Here is a 21321-nt window from a genome sequence, read left to right as displayed (position 1 = left end):
ATTATTGCAAATTAGTTATTATCAGAATGAGAGAAAATAAACGTTTATGTAAATAGGCGCAAACGAATAATGGCTACTAATAACGATAATTAAACGTTATGTGTATTTTAATTAAATCTCGACACACACACTCCCACCCCCCCCCTGAAAAAATTCGCAAAAAGAAAAACCCCAAGATAAAATAAAATAAAATAAATAATTAAAGAAACAACATCGTCAACGATTAAGAGGAGGAGGAGGAGGAGGAGGCCGTCGGTCGTCGAAAAACTTCGAAGAAAAAAAAAAAATAAATAAAATTGTTAGTAAAAAAAACGCGGTTTGCGTTTAACTTAATGTTGTCGCTGATAATCCCGAGAAAAAAAAAAAATAAGTTAAACAATGTGAGATGCGGTTGAGAAGATTTAAGATAAAATAAAATAAAATAAAATAAAATTAAAAAAAAAAGAAAAAGAAAAAAAAAGATACAAATTTTCGAAGCTTTTCGAAAAGCTCTTGCGTAAAAGGGGGAAACGGTTACTCCTTAATACTTTTGGGACCACTCTCGTTAAGAATATTACCCGGATGCTTTCTATTCTATTTCGATTTTTCGTCGGCGATGGTAAGAAAACTAGAAAATATGTACACACATATATATACAGGATCGTATTTATACTTTTTAAAGGTCCTAAGCGCGAAATTATTGTGAAACAACAAAAAGAAGAAGAAACAATTTGATTTACTTCAATTTCATTATTGTTTTTTTTTCTTTTTTGTCAATTTAATTATTTCGATTTAACGCAACACACTTTCCTTTTCTTTTCTTCCCCATATAATAATTTATTTGAATAAAATTAAAATAACACATAGGTTACACGTGGGTTTGCGTATATATATAGTTGTGTATTTTTTAAAAAACCTTTTCAAATAAATCACTTTACATTCAAATGTTAATTATATTTAAAAAAAAAATAAAGAACATTTTTTTGTTCTGACTTTATTAGAATAGTTATTATTCGTAACTAGTAAAATTTTTAATTGTGAAATAATAACGCCCTAACGCGTTTTAATGTTAAATGCGGCTCCGTATATTATAAACATTTATACACACACACAAACACACACATATATATATATATAAATGAAACTGTAATTAAGTGGAATCGATTAAGAGAATCTTTAAATGAGACTCCTTTAAAAAAGAAAAAAAAAAACAAATTCACAAGGAAGATAAAATAAAACAAAAGTTGTACTTATGTATTAAAATTATTTAACAAGAAAAGAAAGAAAAAAAAAAATACAAAGTATTTGAGATCGAGCATATCCCTTACTGTAAATACATATCCGTGATTCTTTTAGTTACTCTATTATATATTTAATAATTTAAATATATACAAATATATATATATATATACGCTATGTGTATTGCTGGACTTTTATAAAGGGCGCATTTTAAAGCCGATAAAGAAAAAAGGAACGAAATAAAAATGAACGTTACAAAATGTGGATCGAATCAAAGAATTTAGAAATGACAAGAAAAGAAAAGGAAAGAAAAATAAAATAAAAAAAAAAACAAGAAAAGAAAATGTCATCTCTCCTGCGGTTGCTCGGGCTGGCCTGAACCCGCGATTATTTATTCTCTGTTAAAAAGTACGTATAAACATTAATATTATATACGCGAAATGTCTCTTTTCATATATATATATATATATATATTATAAAGTAAATTTTATGACACGAGAACAACACATAAGAAAATTAAAAAACGTTCATACGTTTTTTTTGTCATTTATACACTTACACGGATATACAGAAAAATGATTGTAGTATATCAAGAAAACCGGCTGATATAATCAAAGATAAACGGCGCTTATCATTTAGACAGCTTAATGAATTGTCAATAAAAATGATGTATACAATTTCATGCGTAAATTATCAAGAGTAAGGAAAATTTAACTTCATAATAATATAAGTAGTAGGTAATATTCCATAAAGACGAAATAAAAGTCGAATCGCGCCAATGATAAATGAAATCATTCGAAACAAACAGCAACACTATTGCTATATTTCATTCATCAAATATTAATAATCTTCATTGATCGTTAAACTCGAACTTTTATTATTTATATAAGTATATTAATATACGTACATGAACGTATTATATTATAAAAAAATATATAAATGTACGTAGTATATTAATATATGTATCGAAATGTTATTCGTTTTATTTGATAAGTTCGTTTGTTTTATACTCAAAATCGATCGATCGATCGATCATCGTATCGAAAGTTCGATCGTCGAATATTTAGAATAATATTTATAATGTTTCAAACACATATTACGAGGTAGAAACTTTTATATAACATCGTTCAAGTTGAAAAGAAGCAATTATATTTCCTATACACGCATATGCGTATGTGTATATGTATATATACACGTATACACGTTACTCGCACACTTTTTAAGTGGATATTTTAAATTATATTCATTGTTTGCATAATAATAATAATAATAATAATAATAATAATGTTCAATAATTCCCATAAAATGAAAGAAAATGGCTAATATACTTTTCTACGTATAAATTAATACTGTAGCTTCGTATTTTTATTTTATGATTAGCCTAAGGTGCTAATACATAACTACTACATTCATATATATATGCATATGTATTTAAAAACATAGAATTTTTTAAGGGTTTCGTCAAAATGAAACGATACCCGGAATATGTACATTGATCGTAACATATATACATATGTATTCGCATATGTTTCCATAAAACGAACCTCCCAAACGCTACAAAGTAGAGTAATGTATTTTATTCGATAGAATCAGAGCTTTTTATCTATAAAATATTTTCGACACAATTAATAACTCAATTAGAATTATTTCTCCGATTAGAAACGAACAAAGTTCTTATATTACTATTTAATGATCACCTGTATGCGAATAATGATGATATGCGTCAGAGTTTTCAAATAAAATTATTGAAATAAATTGAATATGATTGAAATAATCTCGAAAAACAAACTAACTCGAGAGATTTTCTTTCATAAAAGTAAAATAGAAAGAAATAAAGAAAGGAAGGAAGGAAGAAATATGATTTAAATTGCAAAAAATTAAAATAAAAAATATAAATCATTACGAAATAGATTTAGAATTTAATTAGATCATGCGAATATATTCAAATTTACGACGATGTAATAACGCGAATGATGTTTTAAAAAATAAATAAATAAAAAAGAAGGAGAAGAGATGAGGAAAAAATTAAGATAAAATAAAATAAAATAATATAAAATAATATAAAATAAAATAAAATGAAATTATAAACACGTAGAACTCTCTCAATTAAATTGCATAAACAATGTATCTCGACAAAAGTATCGCGAAAAATGAAAAGTAAGAAGAATAATAATAATAAAAAAGTAACATACAATTTTCCATAGTTCTCTCATTCGACTATGTTTCTGTAGCCATGAATTTTGTCGCATTTCAGTAATCGAAAAATAATGAATGAAAAAAAAAATTACATTGTCAGAGAATAGTGGATATAAAGTTTAAAAAAAAAAGTAAAAAAAAAAAAGCAATTAGAAAATTCTTTCTCTTTGGCGTTATTATGTAAAATACAGAATTGGAAAGTACTATTTACACATTCTCGTTTCACAGAAGGAAAAAGAGCACAGAAATTAATACACGTCCTACATACGGAAAAAAAAATTAATAAATTAAACAAACAAATGCATTCGACCGTCTTGGACATATATAAAAAAGATTTACTATTATTACAACATATATACGTGCATATATATATATATATATATATATATATATATATATATATTATATAATATAGTATATTAAAATAAATTAATATTATTGACACACTATTGAAACACACAAGAAAAGAAATCTACCTGTAAATAAATACAATAACATTTTTATATAAATAATAATCTCACCCACTTTTTATTCGTCTCTATAATTATTTTTACGATATATCTATCGATCGAAATTTTTTATTTATTTTTTCGTTTTTTCTTTCTTTTTTTCTTTTTTTTTCTTTTTATTTCCATTCAATATTATCGCATAAAGAAAATTATTTAAATATATTATATAGGATGAAAGTTACATACGAAATATTTTCACGTTAATTAAATATTTAAGAGAATGCGTCTGTGTGTGAGAATAAAAGAATGAGAAAGAAATATCTTGAATAAAAAGTAACAGTTAACTTGTTGTGGTAAGGCACAATGTTGTAAATAGATATGAATAAATTATCACATAAGAAAAGATCAACACAACCTTATCGGTTGTTGACGACAAGATGTATTTTTTGCATCTCGCATAGCGGAATTATCACGGAGCAGTATTCTCACAGTAGTTTAACAGTGGTGTTACTAACTATAACGCATCATTCTGTAAAATCTTCTGCTCAACAATATGCCGGTAAATATACACTCACATTATTTATTCGATATTTAATTATTCATAAATATGATTAGATACAAATAAACTATATAATGTACGATGTCACGCGAACGATGTTTTAAGAAAAAAATAAGAAAGAGATGTATATAGAGTGATACATAAATATGTATTATAATATTATCTAAATCGCGATCGAATAAAATGAAAATAAATCAATCAAATTCGCTATTAATTTAAAATAACAATTTATCGACTATTCTCTAATTTTTTTTTTTATAGTTATTATTTAATTTACTTTCAATAATTAAGGTTGATTTTATATTTTATTTTAGCCTGTCCAGTTTGATTATAAAGGATTAATAGCTCCTGTCTTTACGCCATTTACTCCTGACGGGTAAAATATAATATATAATCATTATAAATATTATCCTATTATTTTTATGTATGCATATATTCTCATTAATATCATTTTAATAATTATAGACATTTAAACTTGAGTGTCATACCAGCCTATGCGAATTATCTACACGAAAATGGAATCAAGGGTGTTCTTGGTATATTTTCAAAATATATTTTTAAATATATATATATATACAGGGTGAGAGGAAGGGGTATACAATAAAACAGGTGTCTGAATCTACGTGGAAAAGAAAAAAAAATGACAAAAATTAGATCTTATTTCGTTCGAAGTTTTTTTTACGAGAAAATTGATTTTCAAGTTTGAGCAATTGAATATGATTTGTAATTGACGTTATTTTGACCGGCTGTCTTTATGCGTGCTAATGCTGATAAACGTTAGTGATAACATTATTACGAAAAGGGTCAGCTCATTCTGCATATATAGATATATATTCCTAAATAAAGAAATAAAAAATAATATCGAAATTTCTTTTTTTTTTTCTTCTGATAGTTATTTATTGAATCAGTATTTAAAATAAATGATCAATATATTGATGAACATTTAATCCTGACGCAATCATGTCCAAATTATAAATGCTGAATTTCTGTTTGAAATGCTGAATAATTCTTATTTATATTTAACAAAATATTCATACAATATTGACCATTTATTATACTAAATTCTGACGAAATAAATATTAATAATTTCTTCTCTTTCTCTCTCTCTCTCTCTCTCTTTATAATTTATTCAATCTTTTGAATATTATATGAAGTTAATGGAACGACTGGAGAAGGTATGTCGATGAACATTGAAGAAAGAAAAGAAGTAGCGGAAGCTTGGTCGAAAGCAGTTACATCTACGAATCAACATTTAATGATTCAAGTAGGTGGTTCAAACCTACCTGATGTAATTCAGTTGGTAAGTTTAATTATAATATAAATACTTAAACATAATACCTGTGATATCGATGTATTAGGCGGTAAACTTAATTCCTATTGGTTCTAAATGAATGAATGAGAGGATCGCATGTTGTCCAAGAGATGGGAAAAGGTAGTAGAATATCAAGGAATCACTTGAATTTAAGTTCATTCATTTTCCCTTAGAAAACAGTCAATTTCTAGAAACGAAAAAACGACAGGAATTAAATTAATCACCTAATATTAAGACATGTTAATGTAAACGTGCTGACATATTAATTTTTACCATAAATACATTTCTTTTGTTTAATTTGTTCTTTCGAAGGCCAAGCATGCTCAAATGATAGGAGCAGATTCTATACTTGTCTTACCAGAACTATATTTTAAACCGGACAGTCAATTAAATTTACGGAATTATTTGAAAACAATAGCTCAAGAAGTTCCAGATATGCCTATGTTATATTATCACATACCATTATATACCAACGTTACTTGTAAGATACATATATATATTTTTTTTCTTTAAATATTTCTATTTGCGTATATATAGAATATGTCATAACATTTAAAAAGTATACATTTTACAGTAGACATTGGCAGCTTCTTAGACTTCATTGGAAATGAAATTCCATCGTTGGTAGGTGTAAAATTTACACACACTGATCTTGTACAAGCTTCACACATACTGAACGCAAGAAATGGGATGTATAAAATATTTCTTGGTTGCGATCAGGTAATTTTCATTTATTAATACAATTAAGATTTATATTTACATATAATAATAATAATAATTGTTGTACATCTCTCTCTCGAAATAGCTCATATCATCTGGATGCGTGTTAGGGATCGATTCTTTTATAGTTACGAGTATCAATTTATTCCCTAAACATATATCCAAATTGGTTCATGCGAACGAATTCTCAGATTTACCGGATATTAGGAAAATGCAAGAGAAAATAATATCAGCTATTGACGCTATAACGACGTTTGGTAAATTTTGGAAATAATATTATATTACAATGTTAGTTTAATTGAAATAATTTGTTAGAATGAATTTTATTTTCAAGGCGATTGGATTCAATCGATGAAAATCGCTATGCAGATCATTTCTCCGATTGATGTTGGACCTCCGCGTCTTCCATTGCAACCACTTCCATCTAAATGTTATAAATGGATAGAAGAAGCTTTGAAAGATTATAGATCTCTATTGAAATGAAAGGATGAGTATCGATCATTGAATTATACTATACACTACTTCTTTTTTTTTTGTAAAATAATACGGGGAAAAATTGTTATAACACGCAAAGCTCGAATTTTATTTAAATAAATTATGAGGAAGAAGAAGGAGATTTCTTTTTAAGATATTTCTTAAAGGTAACACGCAATATTAAATAAATTATTACATAATATTAAATAAATATAATTATGTAGTAATTTATTATCAAAATCATAATATATACATGATATGAGTAAATCTCTCGTTTGAAAGTTTTACTTAATACTCTTTTTACTTAATAGGTAATTAATAAATTAAATTAGATACTATTTTCTCTTATGCATACGTAACAGAAACTTAACAACATATCAGAACGTTCAAGTTATAAAACGATATCAAAAGAAATATACATCGAACAGGTACAGAAATAAAAAAATGAAACATAGTTACATTTTTTCAAATATATAAAAAAATAAATAATAATTCGTAATATCCTATTGAATTTAATCTACTTCTTCTACAGTAGGTCCAGAATTATTGTAGCTTTGTTGTCTGTATTGGCCGCCGCAATCCTGTTGGGGTCCACCAGCTCCACCCTGATGAATTTTCATCATGATAGGTGAGCACTGCTTCTGCAATTCCTCCAATTTGTGCTTATATTCTTCCGTTTCTGCAAGGGAATTATTATCTAGCCAACGAAGAGTTTCTTCGCATATCTCCCTGACTTGATTTTTGTCAGTATCGGTCAATTTGGATCCGCTATCCTGAACCGCTTGTTGAACTGAAAATACGTAGCTCTCTAGTTGATTTCTGACAGAAACCTTCTCTCTCTGTTCCTTGTCTTGTTCTTTATAACGTTCTGCTTCTGCCAACATTCTGTCAATTTCATCTCTGCTCAAGCGACCCTTGTCGTTGGTTATTTTGATATTATTGCTACGGCCACTGGCAGTATCCTTGGCAGTAACGTGAAGAATTCCATTGGCATCCATATCGAAGGTAACCTCGATCTTGGGTATACCACGTGGAGCAGGTGCAATACCACTCAATTCGAATCTGCCAAGCAAATTATTATCTTTGGTCATTGCTCGTTCACCCTCGTAAACTTGAATCGATACTCCTGGTTGATTATCGGAATAGGTGGTGAACGTTTGCGTCTGCTTGCATGGTATGCGAGCATTACGTTCAATGATGTTAGTCATGACACCACCAGCAGTCTCAATACCAAGAGACAACGGAGCCACGTCGACCAAAAGTACATCCTGTAGAGTGGAACTCTTGGAACCTTCTCCGGTGAGTATAGCAGCCTGTACTGCTGCTCCGTAAGCTACAGCTTCGTCGGGATTGATTGAAAGATTCAACTGTTTGCCACAGAAGAAATTCTGTAGCATATTTTGGATCTTTGGAATACGAGTTGAACCACCAACAAGAACAACGTCGTTTATCGATCGTTTGTCGAATTTCGCATCTGCGAGTGCCTTTTCAACTGGTTCCAAAGTAGATCTGAAGAGATCAGCGCAAAGTTCTTCGAATCGAGCACGAGAGATCTTCGTATAGAAATCGACACCCTCGTAAAGAGCATCAATCTCAATCGTTGCTTCCGTACTCGAAGATAGAGTTCTCTTGGCCCGTTCAGCAGCCGTTCTAAGTCTTCGCAGTGATCTGGGATTATTTCTCATGTTCTTTTTATATTTCCTCTCAAATTCTTTGCAGAAATGATCAACCAATCTCGAGTCAAAGTCCTCACCACCCAAATGCGTATCGCCCGCTGTGGCTTTTACCTCAAAGAGCGAACCCTCGTCGATGGTTAAAATAGAAACGTCAAAAGTACCACCTCCCAGATCAAAAATCAATACGTTTCTTTCTCCTTTTAGATTCTTATCCAAGCCATAAGCAAGTGCAGCGGCTGTAGGTTCATTTATAATTCTAAGTACGTTTAAACCAGCTATTGCACCAGCGTCTTTGGTAGCTTGACGCTGTGAATCGTTGAAATAAGCTGGTACCGTAATGACAGCATCTCGAACAGTCTGTCCAAGGTAAGCCTCTGCAGTTTCCTTCATCTTAATCAATACCATAGAACTGATTTCTTCTGGATTGAACCTCTTGTTCTCACCGCGGTATTCAACTTGGATCTTAGGCTTTCCTCCATCGTTCACCACTTTGAACGGCCAATGTTTAATATCGTTTTGGATCTTCGGGTCGTCGTATTTCCGGCCAATCAACCGTTTTGCATCGAAAACGGTATTGGCCGGGTTCATTGCCACCTGGTTCTTTGCAGCATCGCCGATCAAACGTTCCGTTTCTGTAAATGCGACGTAGCTTGGTGTTGTTCTGTTGCCTTGATCGTTCGCAATGATTTCGACTTTTCCTTGTTGCCAAACTCCTACACAGGAGTAAGTTGTTCCCAAATCAATACCAATTGCAGGCATCTTGGATGTTTCTCTGATATTCTCTTCTTCTTTTTTATTTGTAAAATTCACTGTTATAAACTTTATTCGATAGAGTTTGTTTAGATAGATTTTATAGTGCTTTCTTTACGCTTTTGCTTCTTTCTCGTTTCGCTTTTGAAATAAGACTGGTTCGACTGAACCCAACCGCGAGTATTTATACCTCGTCCCCACTCTCGACTGAACTAGAAACTTCTCGACAACCTGCTGGTCGAGTTGAATCGATACATGGTTCGTCGCATTAAAACTCTCTCGAACCGTCTAGAATATTTTCAACCTATGATGCTTCTACGATTAATTCTTTGCTTTTATTTACTTCATTTGCTTTCTTTTTAATATCTTTTTGAAAATACGAAGAAATTTATTCAAATTCTACGAGAATTTTCTTATTTGCCAGTAAAAACTTGCGGCATGTTTAAAAATAGTCGCACAGTCATAGTCAACGAGCGGGAGTTTCGAGATATTTCGAAACATTAATATGGATTAGAAGAAAATATATATATGTTTATTCCTTGCAAATTATATTCAATAAATTTTGTACGAATTAGAATTATATGAAAAATCACGCGTAACTATTTATAATAATGTTATACTATTAATAATCTAATTATACAGTATTGCGCAATGTTAATAAATGCTGCATTTATAAACAACGTTCGATTGATCGAACATTCGAGCACGTTCTATTTCTCTAATGGAAATTTCTAGAAAGAGCAAATATATTCTTATATTTTTTCGTAATTATTTTTTTATTTTTTTAATTGTTCTAATTTGTTAATCATTTTTTATTCTTTTTCTCTCCACATTATATTATTAAAAGTATTAAAAATTTATATTTCATTGTGATTTATATTTTCGCATAATATATAAAATATAGAAAAACGTAAAGGAAATTCAAGAAAAAGAATCAAGGAGTGTTAAGGATAATAATAAATTCTATAAATTTATTCGTAATGTTGATTTATTAATATAATGGAGATTTTTCACTTGTATACATATACATATGTGCGTATGTATATATATATATATATATATATTTTCTTTTTTTAATTTTTACACCTTCAAAATTACTAGAACAATGTATTCTATTTTGTACACATAAATGACCCATAAATTAATATAATTAATCTAATTGAAAGATAAAAAATAAGAAAATGAAACATCTTTATACTCCTGACGATTTAAAAAGTATTGCTCGTTTGGAAATTTTCACGAAAATGCTTTTTACCCCCATTTTTAGGCCAAGTCCGTATATACTAAAAAACTGCACTTTTGAATCCTTAAAATTATTTGCAATTATATATATTACCTGGCCTGCGTATACAAAACGTAGTCATTGTTTTTTAATTTTCCATGTTGATATATAATCCTGTGATTTAAAAAGCATACAAATCTCCATCTTAATTTACGCAAAATTTATTGCATTACCTACTGTGTAATATTGCATCATATCCTGCACTGTAACAATACATTATTTTTTATATAAACATTTTACTTTTCTTTTATTTATTTTTTATTTTAAATGAGAATAGAGTTATTATTTATATCGGTTTATGGCTTCTCTTTTAGATAAAATAAAATTATAAGAATTAGGATCATAAAGACTCGGATAAAAATATGATCGTTTCGTATATTTACTATAAAATAATGAAAGGAGATAAAAATAAATGAATATCGTGTACGCAATAAAATTATTGAATTAATTTCTAAAAAGGGGATATTTCCTTCGTTTGTCAGTTAGCTTATTTTTTTCATTATTAATATTGATAACAATGGAATTACATTTTACAAAAAAAAGGATCAATCAACATAATTAATTATAATTATTAAATAATAAAAATATTAATAATAAAAAAGATAATTATGTTAACAAAATGTACACAAAGATCGGTGGAACAATGAATATTAACATATATCGTGTCTCCTATTTTAAAACACTGGCAGTGTAAGGATAACGACTGACCAAAATTTAACTTCATTCACCATTCCACTCTACGCGATATACAAGATATAAATTATATTACAAGACATATATTTAATATATTTTAATATATATATATATATGTATATAGAAGTGCTAATATGTAATAAATAATATTATTAAATGATAACACTCTGTCTAGTTAAAAAAAATATAACCGTGACCGAGTACATATTCTAAAACTCGTTAACAATAAGATACTTCATTTCTCTATAATTCGCAAATATTGAAATTATACATATATGATAATAAATTGACAAAAAATTCGAATATGGAGGGGGTTTGTACTATTTGGACAAAAAGTTTCATGCTGGAAACAAGTGCCAACTATTTAACTATATTAGCACAAGTGTGTGAATATCTTACTTCAAAGAAGCTGTATTTTACCAAATTCTTATTAATGTTTTTTTTTTTTTCGATACTTATAACATTATACTATGCCTACATATAAGGCAATGCTATAACTGTATGTATTATATATGAATATGGAAAATAGCCTGTAAAGATTGATATAGAATTTAAAGCATTCTAAATTTCCGTGATTCTATAATAATACATTTTTGAGATTTTTTTTTATATCTTTTTTCTTTCTCTAAGTATTGGATTATACAGCAAACTTATTATGTTAGCTAGAATCGCAAGGGAATAATATGATATTTGGGTATAAAAACGAACCTACTTGATGAATACCACCGAAAGCAGGATATAGTTTAGGAAAGAATACATATAAATTTGGAGCATTAATATCATTGACATAATATAATGTAAATGAACAATAACTGATCAGCGTAAATCAGGGTTATCATTGACTTGCTTTTTTATGCGTAATAATATTGTAGTGTACCACTGATCCAACCGTGAAATTGAATCATATTCTTTCACGGCTTCTGTAAAGCCTTCTAAATTTTGCTCCTCGAGATGTTCTATCAATGTCTATGGTAATAGAAGAATAAAAATAGAAAAATCTTTGTTTAATATAAATTGTTAAAAAAAAAAAGAATTATATATAATATTATGAAGTTTAATACCTTAATTAATTTATACTCCCTAGAGTCTTGGAATGCTGGATATAAATCTTGATAGCGTTCAATCGCATGTTGCGCATTTAATACATCAACGCACAAATGACATAATGCAGCTCGGAAAAAGTATTCCTTTGCACTGTACTTTAGTAATGAACTTTCTAAAGATGCGGAAGCAACCTGTGAACATTTTATTTGTTTTATATCCAAATCCTGCATTTGAAAATCTTTCGCACTTTTCTTATAATACTACTACATTGTTTTACAATTTTTATACCTGTTCATATATTTGAATTGCTTTCTCATAATTTTCTAGCTGAGCCGCATATTGTGCAACTTTCAACAAACATTTATTGGCAGAAGAATTGCTTTCCTCGCCACGAAAGTAATCCGCTGCTTGTTCATAATGATGAACTGCACGTTCTAAATCAACAGCCTCGCTCTCATACATTTCTGCTATACTTTGATGATGTTTAGCTGCCATTGTAAATCTCCCCATATCGGTATAAATCTCAATAGATTTAAGCAAGCAACTAATAGCCTCTAAAAACAAATATATATTCTTACATCTACATTGTGTGTGATGTTTAATTTATATTTATTTTCTAATCTAATACGATAAAAAAATAATAATTATATATAGACGCTATTGCGCTATACCGTTAATGTCTGATTTTTTAAAGCAATTAGATGCATCGACATAACAATTAGCTGCATCATGACGACTGCCAGCTTTAGCGTGCAAATCTGCAGCTTCATAAAATGCACTTCCAGCAGCGCTCCACTTCTTGGCCATTTTGAACATATTTGCAGCACGTTGATAACATTCTACCGCTTCTTCCAATTTAGTCGATCCTCTGTATAATACATCAATTGTTAATATAAGCATCATAATTTTACATTTTTATACAAACAAAGTGGTTACATACTCGACAAACCATAGAATATCATGAGTAGTAAATAAATACAACTGATGATTATGAACAAAGTAATATAGTTCTTTTTTAAAAAAAATAATTTACATTGTTTAATATATTAGTCATAATTAATTCTCGTACCACGTGATACATTGCTTTGTTCATTTTTGTTTCAACATTACATTACTAATAAAGAAAATTGACATATTAGTGTGTACATATATACACACTAATACGACACGGCGCGACATGCGTATTTCAGATACGATAGAAAACGATTCAGTAAAAGATATGATAAGGAAACGTTAAGACAATAAGAATAGAAAAATATAGAATAAAATAGTATAAATAAAATTAATTATTCTAAATGAACGATACGATAACGTGCATTAAATAATAAAAAGTTGGATTTATATTCTTCTGGTTGGACGAGTTCAAATAAATCAATGTGTTAACATACCCAAAAAAAGAACTGAAAAAACCTTTCGATGTTAATTTTTTTTCAGCTTCGGCTAATAACTGCTTAGCTTTCTGCTCGTTGTCAGCCATTCTCTTAACAATCGTATTTAACTTTTTACTTTAATTAGTAGCTGATCATTAATTTCAAGTTGAAACGCAACTTCCACAAATAGACGTCACTAAACTTGATTATAAGAACGTAATAGTAAATCGACAGCCATTCGCCACAGAATAGCCAACTGTTCGAAACAGAATAGCCAACTGTTACGCGATAAAAAAATACCAAAGAATACAGAAGTACATGGAAGCTCACAAGTTCCCTTCTTTATCTAACCAGATTCATCTAGTTACTACCAGTGGGCGTACTTAACGCGTTGACGGTACAATACTATCAAAGAATACTGTATTCTTTGATAGTTATGATAGTATATGATATATATGTATATATAGTATATGATATATATATATATATATATTGTAATAAAATTTTAAATAATTATATTTAATTTTTAGTGTATAAACATGTATGTGTGCCTTCAGAAATGCAATTTTATATATATTTTAAAATAACGCAATTTAAGACATTCGAATAAAAAAGAACCCAGAAGGTTTGTTGATAAAGCCAACGATGATCACCTATAACAAAAAGAAAACTATATTAATCATAGAAACGAGTAATACAATAGCCTAATATAAATAGTCTAATTCACAGATGCACTTTTCATTTGAATACCCTATTTATTTTTATCCAATCTCTATTTACCGTTTGTAAAATAAAATTACATTTAAACGCGTGATTTTACATTAAAAAATATAATTAATCAGGAAATAGGAAAAGTAAACATACCTCGGGAGTAAGATTTTTATCTAATGAAACATAAGATCAAAATTAATTAATATTCAAAGTAGAATAATAGATATTTAATATTTTAAAGTTGGATAATAGATATGTAAAATTTTAAAAAATATAATACGAATTCGTAAGCAACAATTCTTTAGAAAGAAAGAGCCTATTATCTATCCATTGCAGCTATGATTTAAAAAGGAAACCTACAGAAAAAAAATGTTATTCTACGACTGTAAAGATGCAATGAATGAATCGAATGCAATCTCTTTTATAGATCGTAACTTAAATTTAAACAATTTTGGACTATTCCTTGGTATCTGTGAATACATAAAAGTTATCAAGAAACATTATAAAGTAATTAGTTTCTGCATATTAAATGGATAGAAGGAATTAAGGAAAGGGGTAAAATAATAGGATATTAATTGGGAAGTTAAAAGAAACTAATTACAATTATAATGTTTAAAGTAAGCGGTCTTTGGCTAGATTTTACTTGCAATGGAATGCATAACATATAAAATATGTTAAACATTATACTGAAAGTAAAATACCATTGCCCAGGTCTAACCACGTGGAGGTAACCGCTTCTGAAGACCCGGGATGTGCATCCTGAAGATGTCCCCATCCGACGACCTAAGTCGAAACCCATAGAAAATGAAAATCCCGAGAAGAGAAATCCGGAATATCAAATAAAGAATGAGAAGAAAGAATAAGAAATGATAAAAGAAACCTGATAACAAATAAAACACATTTAAAATACATATCACACGCGTGCGATGCTAAAACGAGAAGAATAAATACATAAAAATTTTACATTTAATAATACACTTAATTATACAATTAATTGTACAGATAATTATTTAACATTATACTTTATTAAAAGTAAGTCCTCTTCTGGTCCTGGTGTGGTCCTCGTACTGTCCTGGTGTGGTCCTCGTGCTGTCCTGGCGTGGTCCTGTGTCCTGTCAACCTGAAACAAAAAAAACAAAAAATAAAAGGGGAAAGAAGGGGAAAGGTAGGCTTTTTAAAGTGAAACTTTTTACGTTTTTTTTTTAAGTGGTATCCCACCGGTTGGACTAATCCACTGACTCTAATCTTAATTACGAGGAACTTACGCTGCACGTACAGTTTGCCCACCGGTACTATATTTACTGCAAGCTTGAGGAACTAAATCCCTGGGCCCGTCTTACTAATAGCGCTGGTAGACATCCCTTCTAATGCAGTTTCAGTTCCTATGCTACGTGCACATCTATGCTTGCAAAATCGCGAGTTAAAAAGAGCAAAGTAAAAAAAAAAAATAAAAAAAAAGATAGGGAGTTTCACTTTAAAAAGCTAAGGGTAGGACATGATTCTATCCTTGGGAGAAAGATAGAATCAAGGCTCGCGTGGGCAGGGTCGCATCCCTGAAGTAAATTCCTTCTTAACAAATGGCGCCCTTTGCGAAGAAGAAATCCACCCGCTACCCATTGAAAAAAATACGGGGAGCGAACCTGAAAAAGAAAAAAGAAAGATTAGTTTGGATTTGTAAAGATGCCATGAGTTATCCATGGTACCTGTAAAAATTTAAAGTGATCCATGGTACCTGAAAAAACAGGAAAGTGCATTAACAATGATTATCCTCACACATGCATATAACGAGGAATGCATCTGAAAAGAATTTAATTAATATCGATGATATTAATTGTAAAATAATACTCTTCAATATAATTTCGATAAATGCATATACAAAAATTACATTTTTTTGTGTATTTCGTAGATAATAATTTTCAATATACATAAAATATAGTACAATAAAAATAAATCTATATAATTTTGAGCTGTTCCGAAAATTGCGAATGTGTATAAAAGAAAATCAATAAAATTAATCAATAAAATTTAATAGTATAACGCTCTTAATTTAATATTCTTTTATTTTTTGTATAATTGTTTAAACTAATGTACATTTGTTGTTACGTTCTTGCGCAGTGATGACTTCGAGGAGGTGGAATAAAATTTTCATCTAATAAAATATCGGATCGAAATTATTTAATATTTAAAATATGTTAATAAGTATGTAATACCTATATATATATATATATATATATATATATATATATACTAGTATATGTGTCTAAATAATCTGAAATATAAAGAGAGTGCATTGGTGCATAAAAATAATTGTTAATTAATCGATGCAAGTGTCTATTGTTGCTTAAAAACTCGGAGTATATGTACTGTGATCCCTCCTCCTCGAAATTCACCGTTGATCTGAGTAATTATCCTCTGTTAAAGTTTTTTGGTGATAGTTGTTTATGTGACTTTCCGAAATTTGCGCATGTGTATAAAAGAAAATCAATAAAATTAATCAATAAAATTTAATATTATAACGGTCTCATTTTAATATTCTTTTATTTTTTGTATAATTGTTTAAACTAATGTACATTTTTTGTTACGTTCTTGCGCAGTAATGAATTCGAAGAGGTGGGGTAAAATTTTCATCTAATAAAATATCGGATCAAAATTATTAAATATTTAAAATATGTTAATAAGTATGTAATACCTATATATATATATACTAGTACGTATATATGTCTAAATAATCTGAAATATAAAGAGAGTGCATTAAAATATTAAAATAATTGTTAATTAATCGATAGAAGTATCTAGTGTTGTTAAAAAGTTCGTAATATATGTTCGGAGCTTTGTCCTCTTCGAAATTTCCCTTCAGACTGGGCCTTTGTCCTCTATGTTAATTACTTTTATTGAAAGTTGTTTATATGACTTTCCGAACGTTACGCATATGAAAAAGAGAATAATCCACCTAAACAATTAAATTTAGGATTATAACGTTCTCATTTTAGTATTCTTTTAATTTTTATGTAATTGTTTAAACTAATGTACATTTTTTGTAACGTTTGGAAATTTTCATCGAAAAGAATATCACATAGAAATAATTTAATATCTAAAGTATACTAATAAATAAGTAATTTTTAAACCAGTACACATGTGTTTCAATGAGCTGAAATAAAAAAAAAATGTATTAGAATATTAAAATAATCGTTAATAATCGATAAAAGTGTCTATTGTCGCTTAAATGTTCGTAGCATATGTATGCGCATATAATATTCGAAATAAATAAAAATTATGATTATATTATAGCAGTCTTTCAATTTTTGTGCAATTGTTTAAACAAACGTCCTATAAAAATATTTTATTATAGGAGAATATTAACATTAATAAACAATAGTAAATAGCTTGGAAAAATATTAATGAAAGTATTTATCGATATATATAATATATCTATATATACTGTGAAAGGCATTTAAATGCCACCCTCGAATCAAAATTTTGACGTTTTTCTGATTTCACATAGGAATCCATATGTTCCGGTATTTTAAATCCGGTATTTTAAATTTCTCGTGACGTCACAAAAATGAAAATTTGGTAATAGGATCACAGGATGATACAAGAGCTCTTCGAAGAGAGTAGGAAACGAGAGCGCTGATTGGTTGATAAATAGCCAATCAGCTCTCAATATATGGCCTAGAAGAGCGCTGATTAGTTGATAAATAGCCAATCAGCTCCTAATAGTGCGCTGATTGGTTGATAAATAGCCAATCAGCTCTCAATATATGGCCTAGAAGAGCGCTGATTGGTTGAAAATTGGCCAATCGGCTCTTAATGGATTTCTGATTGGTTGATGCTGGGGTCTATTATCAACCAATCAGCGCACTTGTTTCCTATTCCTCCTTGTATCCTATTGTGACGTCACGAGAAATTTAAAATACCGGATTTAAAATACCGGAACATATGGATTCCTATGTGAAATCAGAAAAACGTCAAAATTTTGATTCGAGGGTGGCATTTAAATTCCTTTCACAGTATATATAGATATATATATATATCGATAAATACATTCATTAATATTTTTTCAAGCTATTAAATATTATTTAAAGTCTTTTATAATATTAGTTCTATGAATATAGAAAAAAAGGAAGAGAATATAAATAATCATTTTTTACAAAAAATTAGAATATTAATATTTCTCAATAGTGACCTAAATAAGATATTTTACTGTGACGAAAATTAGAATAATGTGATATTTTTATCATTTTTTTTTTTTTTAATTATCTCTTATTACATTATTCCAAGGAATCTATAAAATTCGCCAAACATTTAAATTTTATTTAATTCATTAATGATAGTTAAATTAATTATATTATACTTTACGTATATGTAAATAAAATATGCTAATGCACAAATATTTTTAGAAAATATATATTAATAAGTAATATTAAATGTACAATTATGGTATGACATCGTCTTAAAAATTACAATTAATTTGTTACATTATTGAGCTATTAAAACACTACTCTGCGCTTTAAATTATAGATATATGTAGTAAATAATTCATTTCGTATCTTCACTTATGAAATCACACCCGTTATCAAATATATAAGCTTATTATTTAAAAAAGATTTATCTAGCAATCGTTAAACGAAACAACAAATACATTTTATATTATGTAATGCCACCACAATGTGGCATAATAGTGTGATATGTTTCTTCATGATACTACAGTTTTCTTCTTTTCTACCCAAATTTTGTGCTACTAGAATATTCCTTTAATCTCTTTTTCATTAAGAAATTGCACAAAAACCCTACAAAGGAAATGAAACTATTAGTTTGTTACACTATCTCATGTAAAATTGAAAAATCTACAGTATATTCTTTGTTGTATAGATAAGAAAAGATACTAGAAATGTTTTTAGTATTTCTTTTCTATCAACGTACCATTAAATAATGAATGATCCTTATTAGAAATTATATAGCACAAGTACAGTTAAATCTTAAAAAGCAAGTGAAAGACTTTGATGATCAGTAGAATTTAATTTTCTGACAGCATTATTTTCTTCTCCTTTAGATTTACGAAATAAGACATTTTTTCAATATTTCTTATCTATGGCCTTTCTGCTTTAACAATTTATTATTCAAAAAGAATAGTTTCCTTTAGATAAATTATTGCCAGTCGATGTATAATAGTATTTTCAATTACGAAGTACAATACTAAATAATATACTTTATATATGTTAGGAATATCCTAATGCAATGTATTTCCTATTTGACTTTTAAATTTATAATAACCATGATGCATTCCTTCTTCTATTCTTTTGAAAGAATATTACAGTACATGGTTTCCTTCAATTCTTTTGACAGAATATTATAGTACATGGTTTCCTTCCAGTGTGAGAACGGAACACTTTCACCTGTGTCTTCCTAAATCTTTCATGATTACAGTGTTTTTCGATTTTTCTTATCTAATTGAAAATTATCTTTCCTTTCTTCTAGTTTAATGAATGATCACCTATGCAGAAAGAATAAGATCTTTAATACTTTGAATAAATATTTTTTAAGAAATTATTATAATACTGGTTTATTCCCAATACAAGATATTTATGTTTGCCTATTAAAAGATCCTTTAAACTGCTGCTGCATTCTATTTGTAAATGTTTCCCATGGCATCTCTACAAAAAGAAATTAGTTAATACAAGTCCTCAATATTTCTAGTGAGTCGATTAACAATATCTTTCATTACCTGGTACGAGGCTTGGCAATAAAATTTGTATAAGAAAAGAATTCTTAATATAATATGAGTCCTATTGTCTTTTAAATTTGTAATTATCAGGATGCTTTTTTCTTGAATTATTTTGATATAATATTATAGTACATGGTTTCCTTCCAGTGTGAGAACGGAGCACGTTCAACAGTGTCTTCTTAAATCTTTCATGATTAAAGTGTTGTTGGATTCTTCTTAACGTAGTGAAAAATCATACGCTCTCTTTTCCAGTACATTGATTGAACACCTTTGCAGAAAGAATCAGATCTTTAATACTTTGAATAAATATTTTTTTAGAAAATATTACAATATTGGTTTATTCCCAATATAAGATAATTATGTTTGCCTATTAAAAGATCCTTTAAACTGCTGCTGCATTCTATTTGTAAAATGAATCCCATGGCATCTCTACAAAAAAGAAATTCGTTGATACAAGTCCACAATATTTTCTAGTAAGTCGATTAACAATAATTTTTTTTATTACCTGGTACGAGGCTTGGCAATAAAATTTGTATAAGAAAAGAATTCTTAATATAATATGATTTCTTTTTTGTCTTTTAAATTTTTAGTATTTAGGATGCATTCATTCATCAATTCTTTTGATAGTATATTATAATACATAGTTTCCTTCCAGGGTGAGAACAAAACCCTTTCCACACTGTCTTCCTAAATCTCTCACGATTACAGTGTAGCTGGATTTTGCTTATCGAATTGAAAAGTATCTTTCCTTTCTTCCAGTTTAATGATTGATCACCTATGCAGAAAGAATAAGATCTTTAATACTTTGAATAAATATTTTTTAAGAAATTATTATAATATTGGTTTATTCCCAATACAAGATAATAATGTTTGCTTATTAAAAGATCCTTTAAACTGCTGCTGCATTCTATTTGTAAAATGATTCCAATGGCATCTCTAAAAAAAGAAATTCGTTGATACAAGTCCACAATATTTTCTAGTAAGTCGATTAACAATAATTTTTTTTATTACCTGGTACGAGGCTTGGCAATACAATTTGTATAAGAAAAGAATTCTTAATATAATATGAGTCCTAGTCTTTAAATTTGTATTATCAGGATGCTTTTTTTCTTGAATTATTTTGATATAATATTATAGTACAA

The 21321-nt window shown here is 28.5% G+C and overlaps 3 protein-coding genes and 2 long non-coding RNA genes across 5 annotated transcripts in view; 1 reads left to right on the top strand and 4 right to left on the bottom strand.

Moving 5' to 3' along the window:
• Nucleotides 1–4111: 4111 nt before the first annotated feature.
• Nucleotides 4112–7000, top strand: LOC122517367 (N-acetylneuraminate lyase-like). The gene is made up of 8 exons (XM_043635718.1): nucleotides 4112–4422; nucleotides 4737–4798; nucleotides 4888–4958; nucleotides 5577–5722; nucleotides 6047–6215; nucleotides 6309–6454; nucleotides 6540–6711; nucleotides 6789–7000. Exons 1-8 carry the CDS (start codon nucleotides 4417–4419, stop codon nucleotides 6935–6937), a joined length of 921 nt encoding a protein of 306 aa, XP_043491653.1. The 5' UTR covers nucleotides 4112–4416; the 3' UTR covers nucleotides 6938–7000.
• Nucleotides 7001–7130: 130 nt separating this feature from the next.
• On the bottom strand, nucleotides 7131–9530 carry LOC122517366 (heat shock protein 68-like). Its single transcript, XM_043635717.1, has one exon. It carries the CDS (start codon nucleotides 9361–9363, stop codon nucleotides 7441–7443), a length of 1923 nt encoding a protein of 640 aa, XP_043491652.1. The 5' UTR covers nucleotides 9364–9530; the 3' UTR covers nucleotides 7131–7440.
• A 1251-nt stretch (nucleotides 9531–10781) lies between these two features.
• On the bottom strand, nucleotides 10782–14025 carry LOC122517365 (alpha-soluble NSF attachment protein). The gene is made up of 5 exons (XM_043635715.1): nucleotides 13762–14025; nucleotides 13045–13241; nucleotides 12662–12927; nucleotides 12391–12564; nucleotides 10782–12295 (listed from the first exon to the last, which is right to left on the bottom strand). Exons 1-5 carry the CDS (start codon nucleotides 13848–13850, stop codon nucleotides 12146–12148), a joined length of 876 nt encoding a protein of 291 aa, XP_043491650.1. The 5' UTR covers nucleotides 13851–14025; the 3' UTR covers nucleotides 10782–12145.
• Nucleotides 14026–19190: 5165 nt separating this feature from the next.
• LOC122517372 lies at nucleotides 19191–19520 on the bottom strand. Its single transcript, XR_006303818.1, has 2 exons — nucleotides 19378–19520; nucleotides 19191–19244 (listed from the first exon to the last, which is right to left on the bottom strand). It is a non-coding gene; the product is annotated as an uncharacterized LOC122517372 (long non-coding RNA).
• A 1242-nt stretch (nucleotides 19521–20762) lies between these two features.
• The window catches only part of LOC122517373, an 8178-nt gene continuing 7619 nt past the window's right edge, over nucleotides 20763–21321 (bottom strand). Inside the window, exon 2 of the long non-coding RNA XR_006303819.1 lies at nucleotides 20763–20954. This is a non-coding gene — a long non-coding RNA (uncharacterized LOC122517373). The remainder of the gene's footprint in view (nucleotides 20955–21321) is intronic.

Source organism: Polistes fuscatus, unplaced genomic scaffold (assembly GCF_010416935.1).
Source record: "Polistes fuscatus isolate 324 unplaced genomic scaffold, CU_Pfus_HIC Scaffold20, whole genome shotgun sequence".
Classification (NCBI taxonomy): Eukaryota; Metazoa; Arthropoda; class Insecta; order Hymenoptera; family Vespidae; genus Polistes; species Polistes fuscatus.
The sequence above is the reverse complement of the archived record's forward strand: the minus strand, read 5'-3'. Positions and strand labels throughout refer to the sequence as shown.

Bases quoted from the DNA above. Each gene is read 5' to 3' on its own strand.
- LOC122517367 (XM_043635718.1), top strand. The intron at 4,799-4,887 runs GTAAAATATAAT...TAATAATTATAG, and splicing joins ACGCCATTTACTCCTGACGG to ACATTTAAACTTGAGTGTCA. The intron at 5,723-6,046 runs GTAAGTTTAATT...GTTCTTTCGAAG, and splicing joins TACCTGATGTAATTCAGTTG to GCCAAGCATGCTCAAATGAT.
- LOC122517366 (XM_043635717.1), bottom strand. From the start codon at position 9,363: ATGCCTGCAATTGGTATTGATTTGGGAACAACTTACTCCTGTGTAGGA.
- LOC122517365 (XM_043635715.1), bottom strand. From the start codon at position 13,850: ATGGCTGACAACGAGCAGAAAGCTAAGCAGTTATTAGCCGAAGCTGAA. The intron at 13,242-13,761 runs GTATGTTAACAC...TGTATTATACAG, and splicing joins TTTTTCAGTTCTTTTTTTGG to AGGATCGACTAAATTGGAAG. The intron at 12,565-12,661 runs GTATAAAAATTG...AAATGTTCACAG, and splicing joins CAATTCAAATATATGAACAG to GTTGCTTCCGCATCTTTAGA.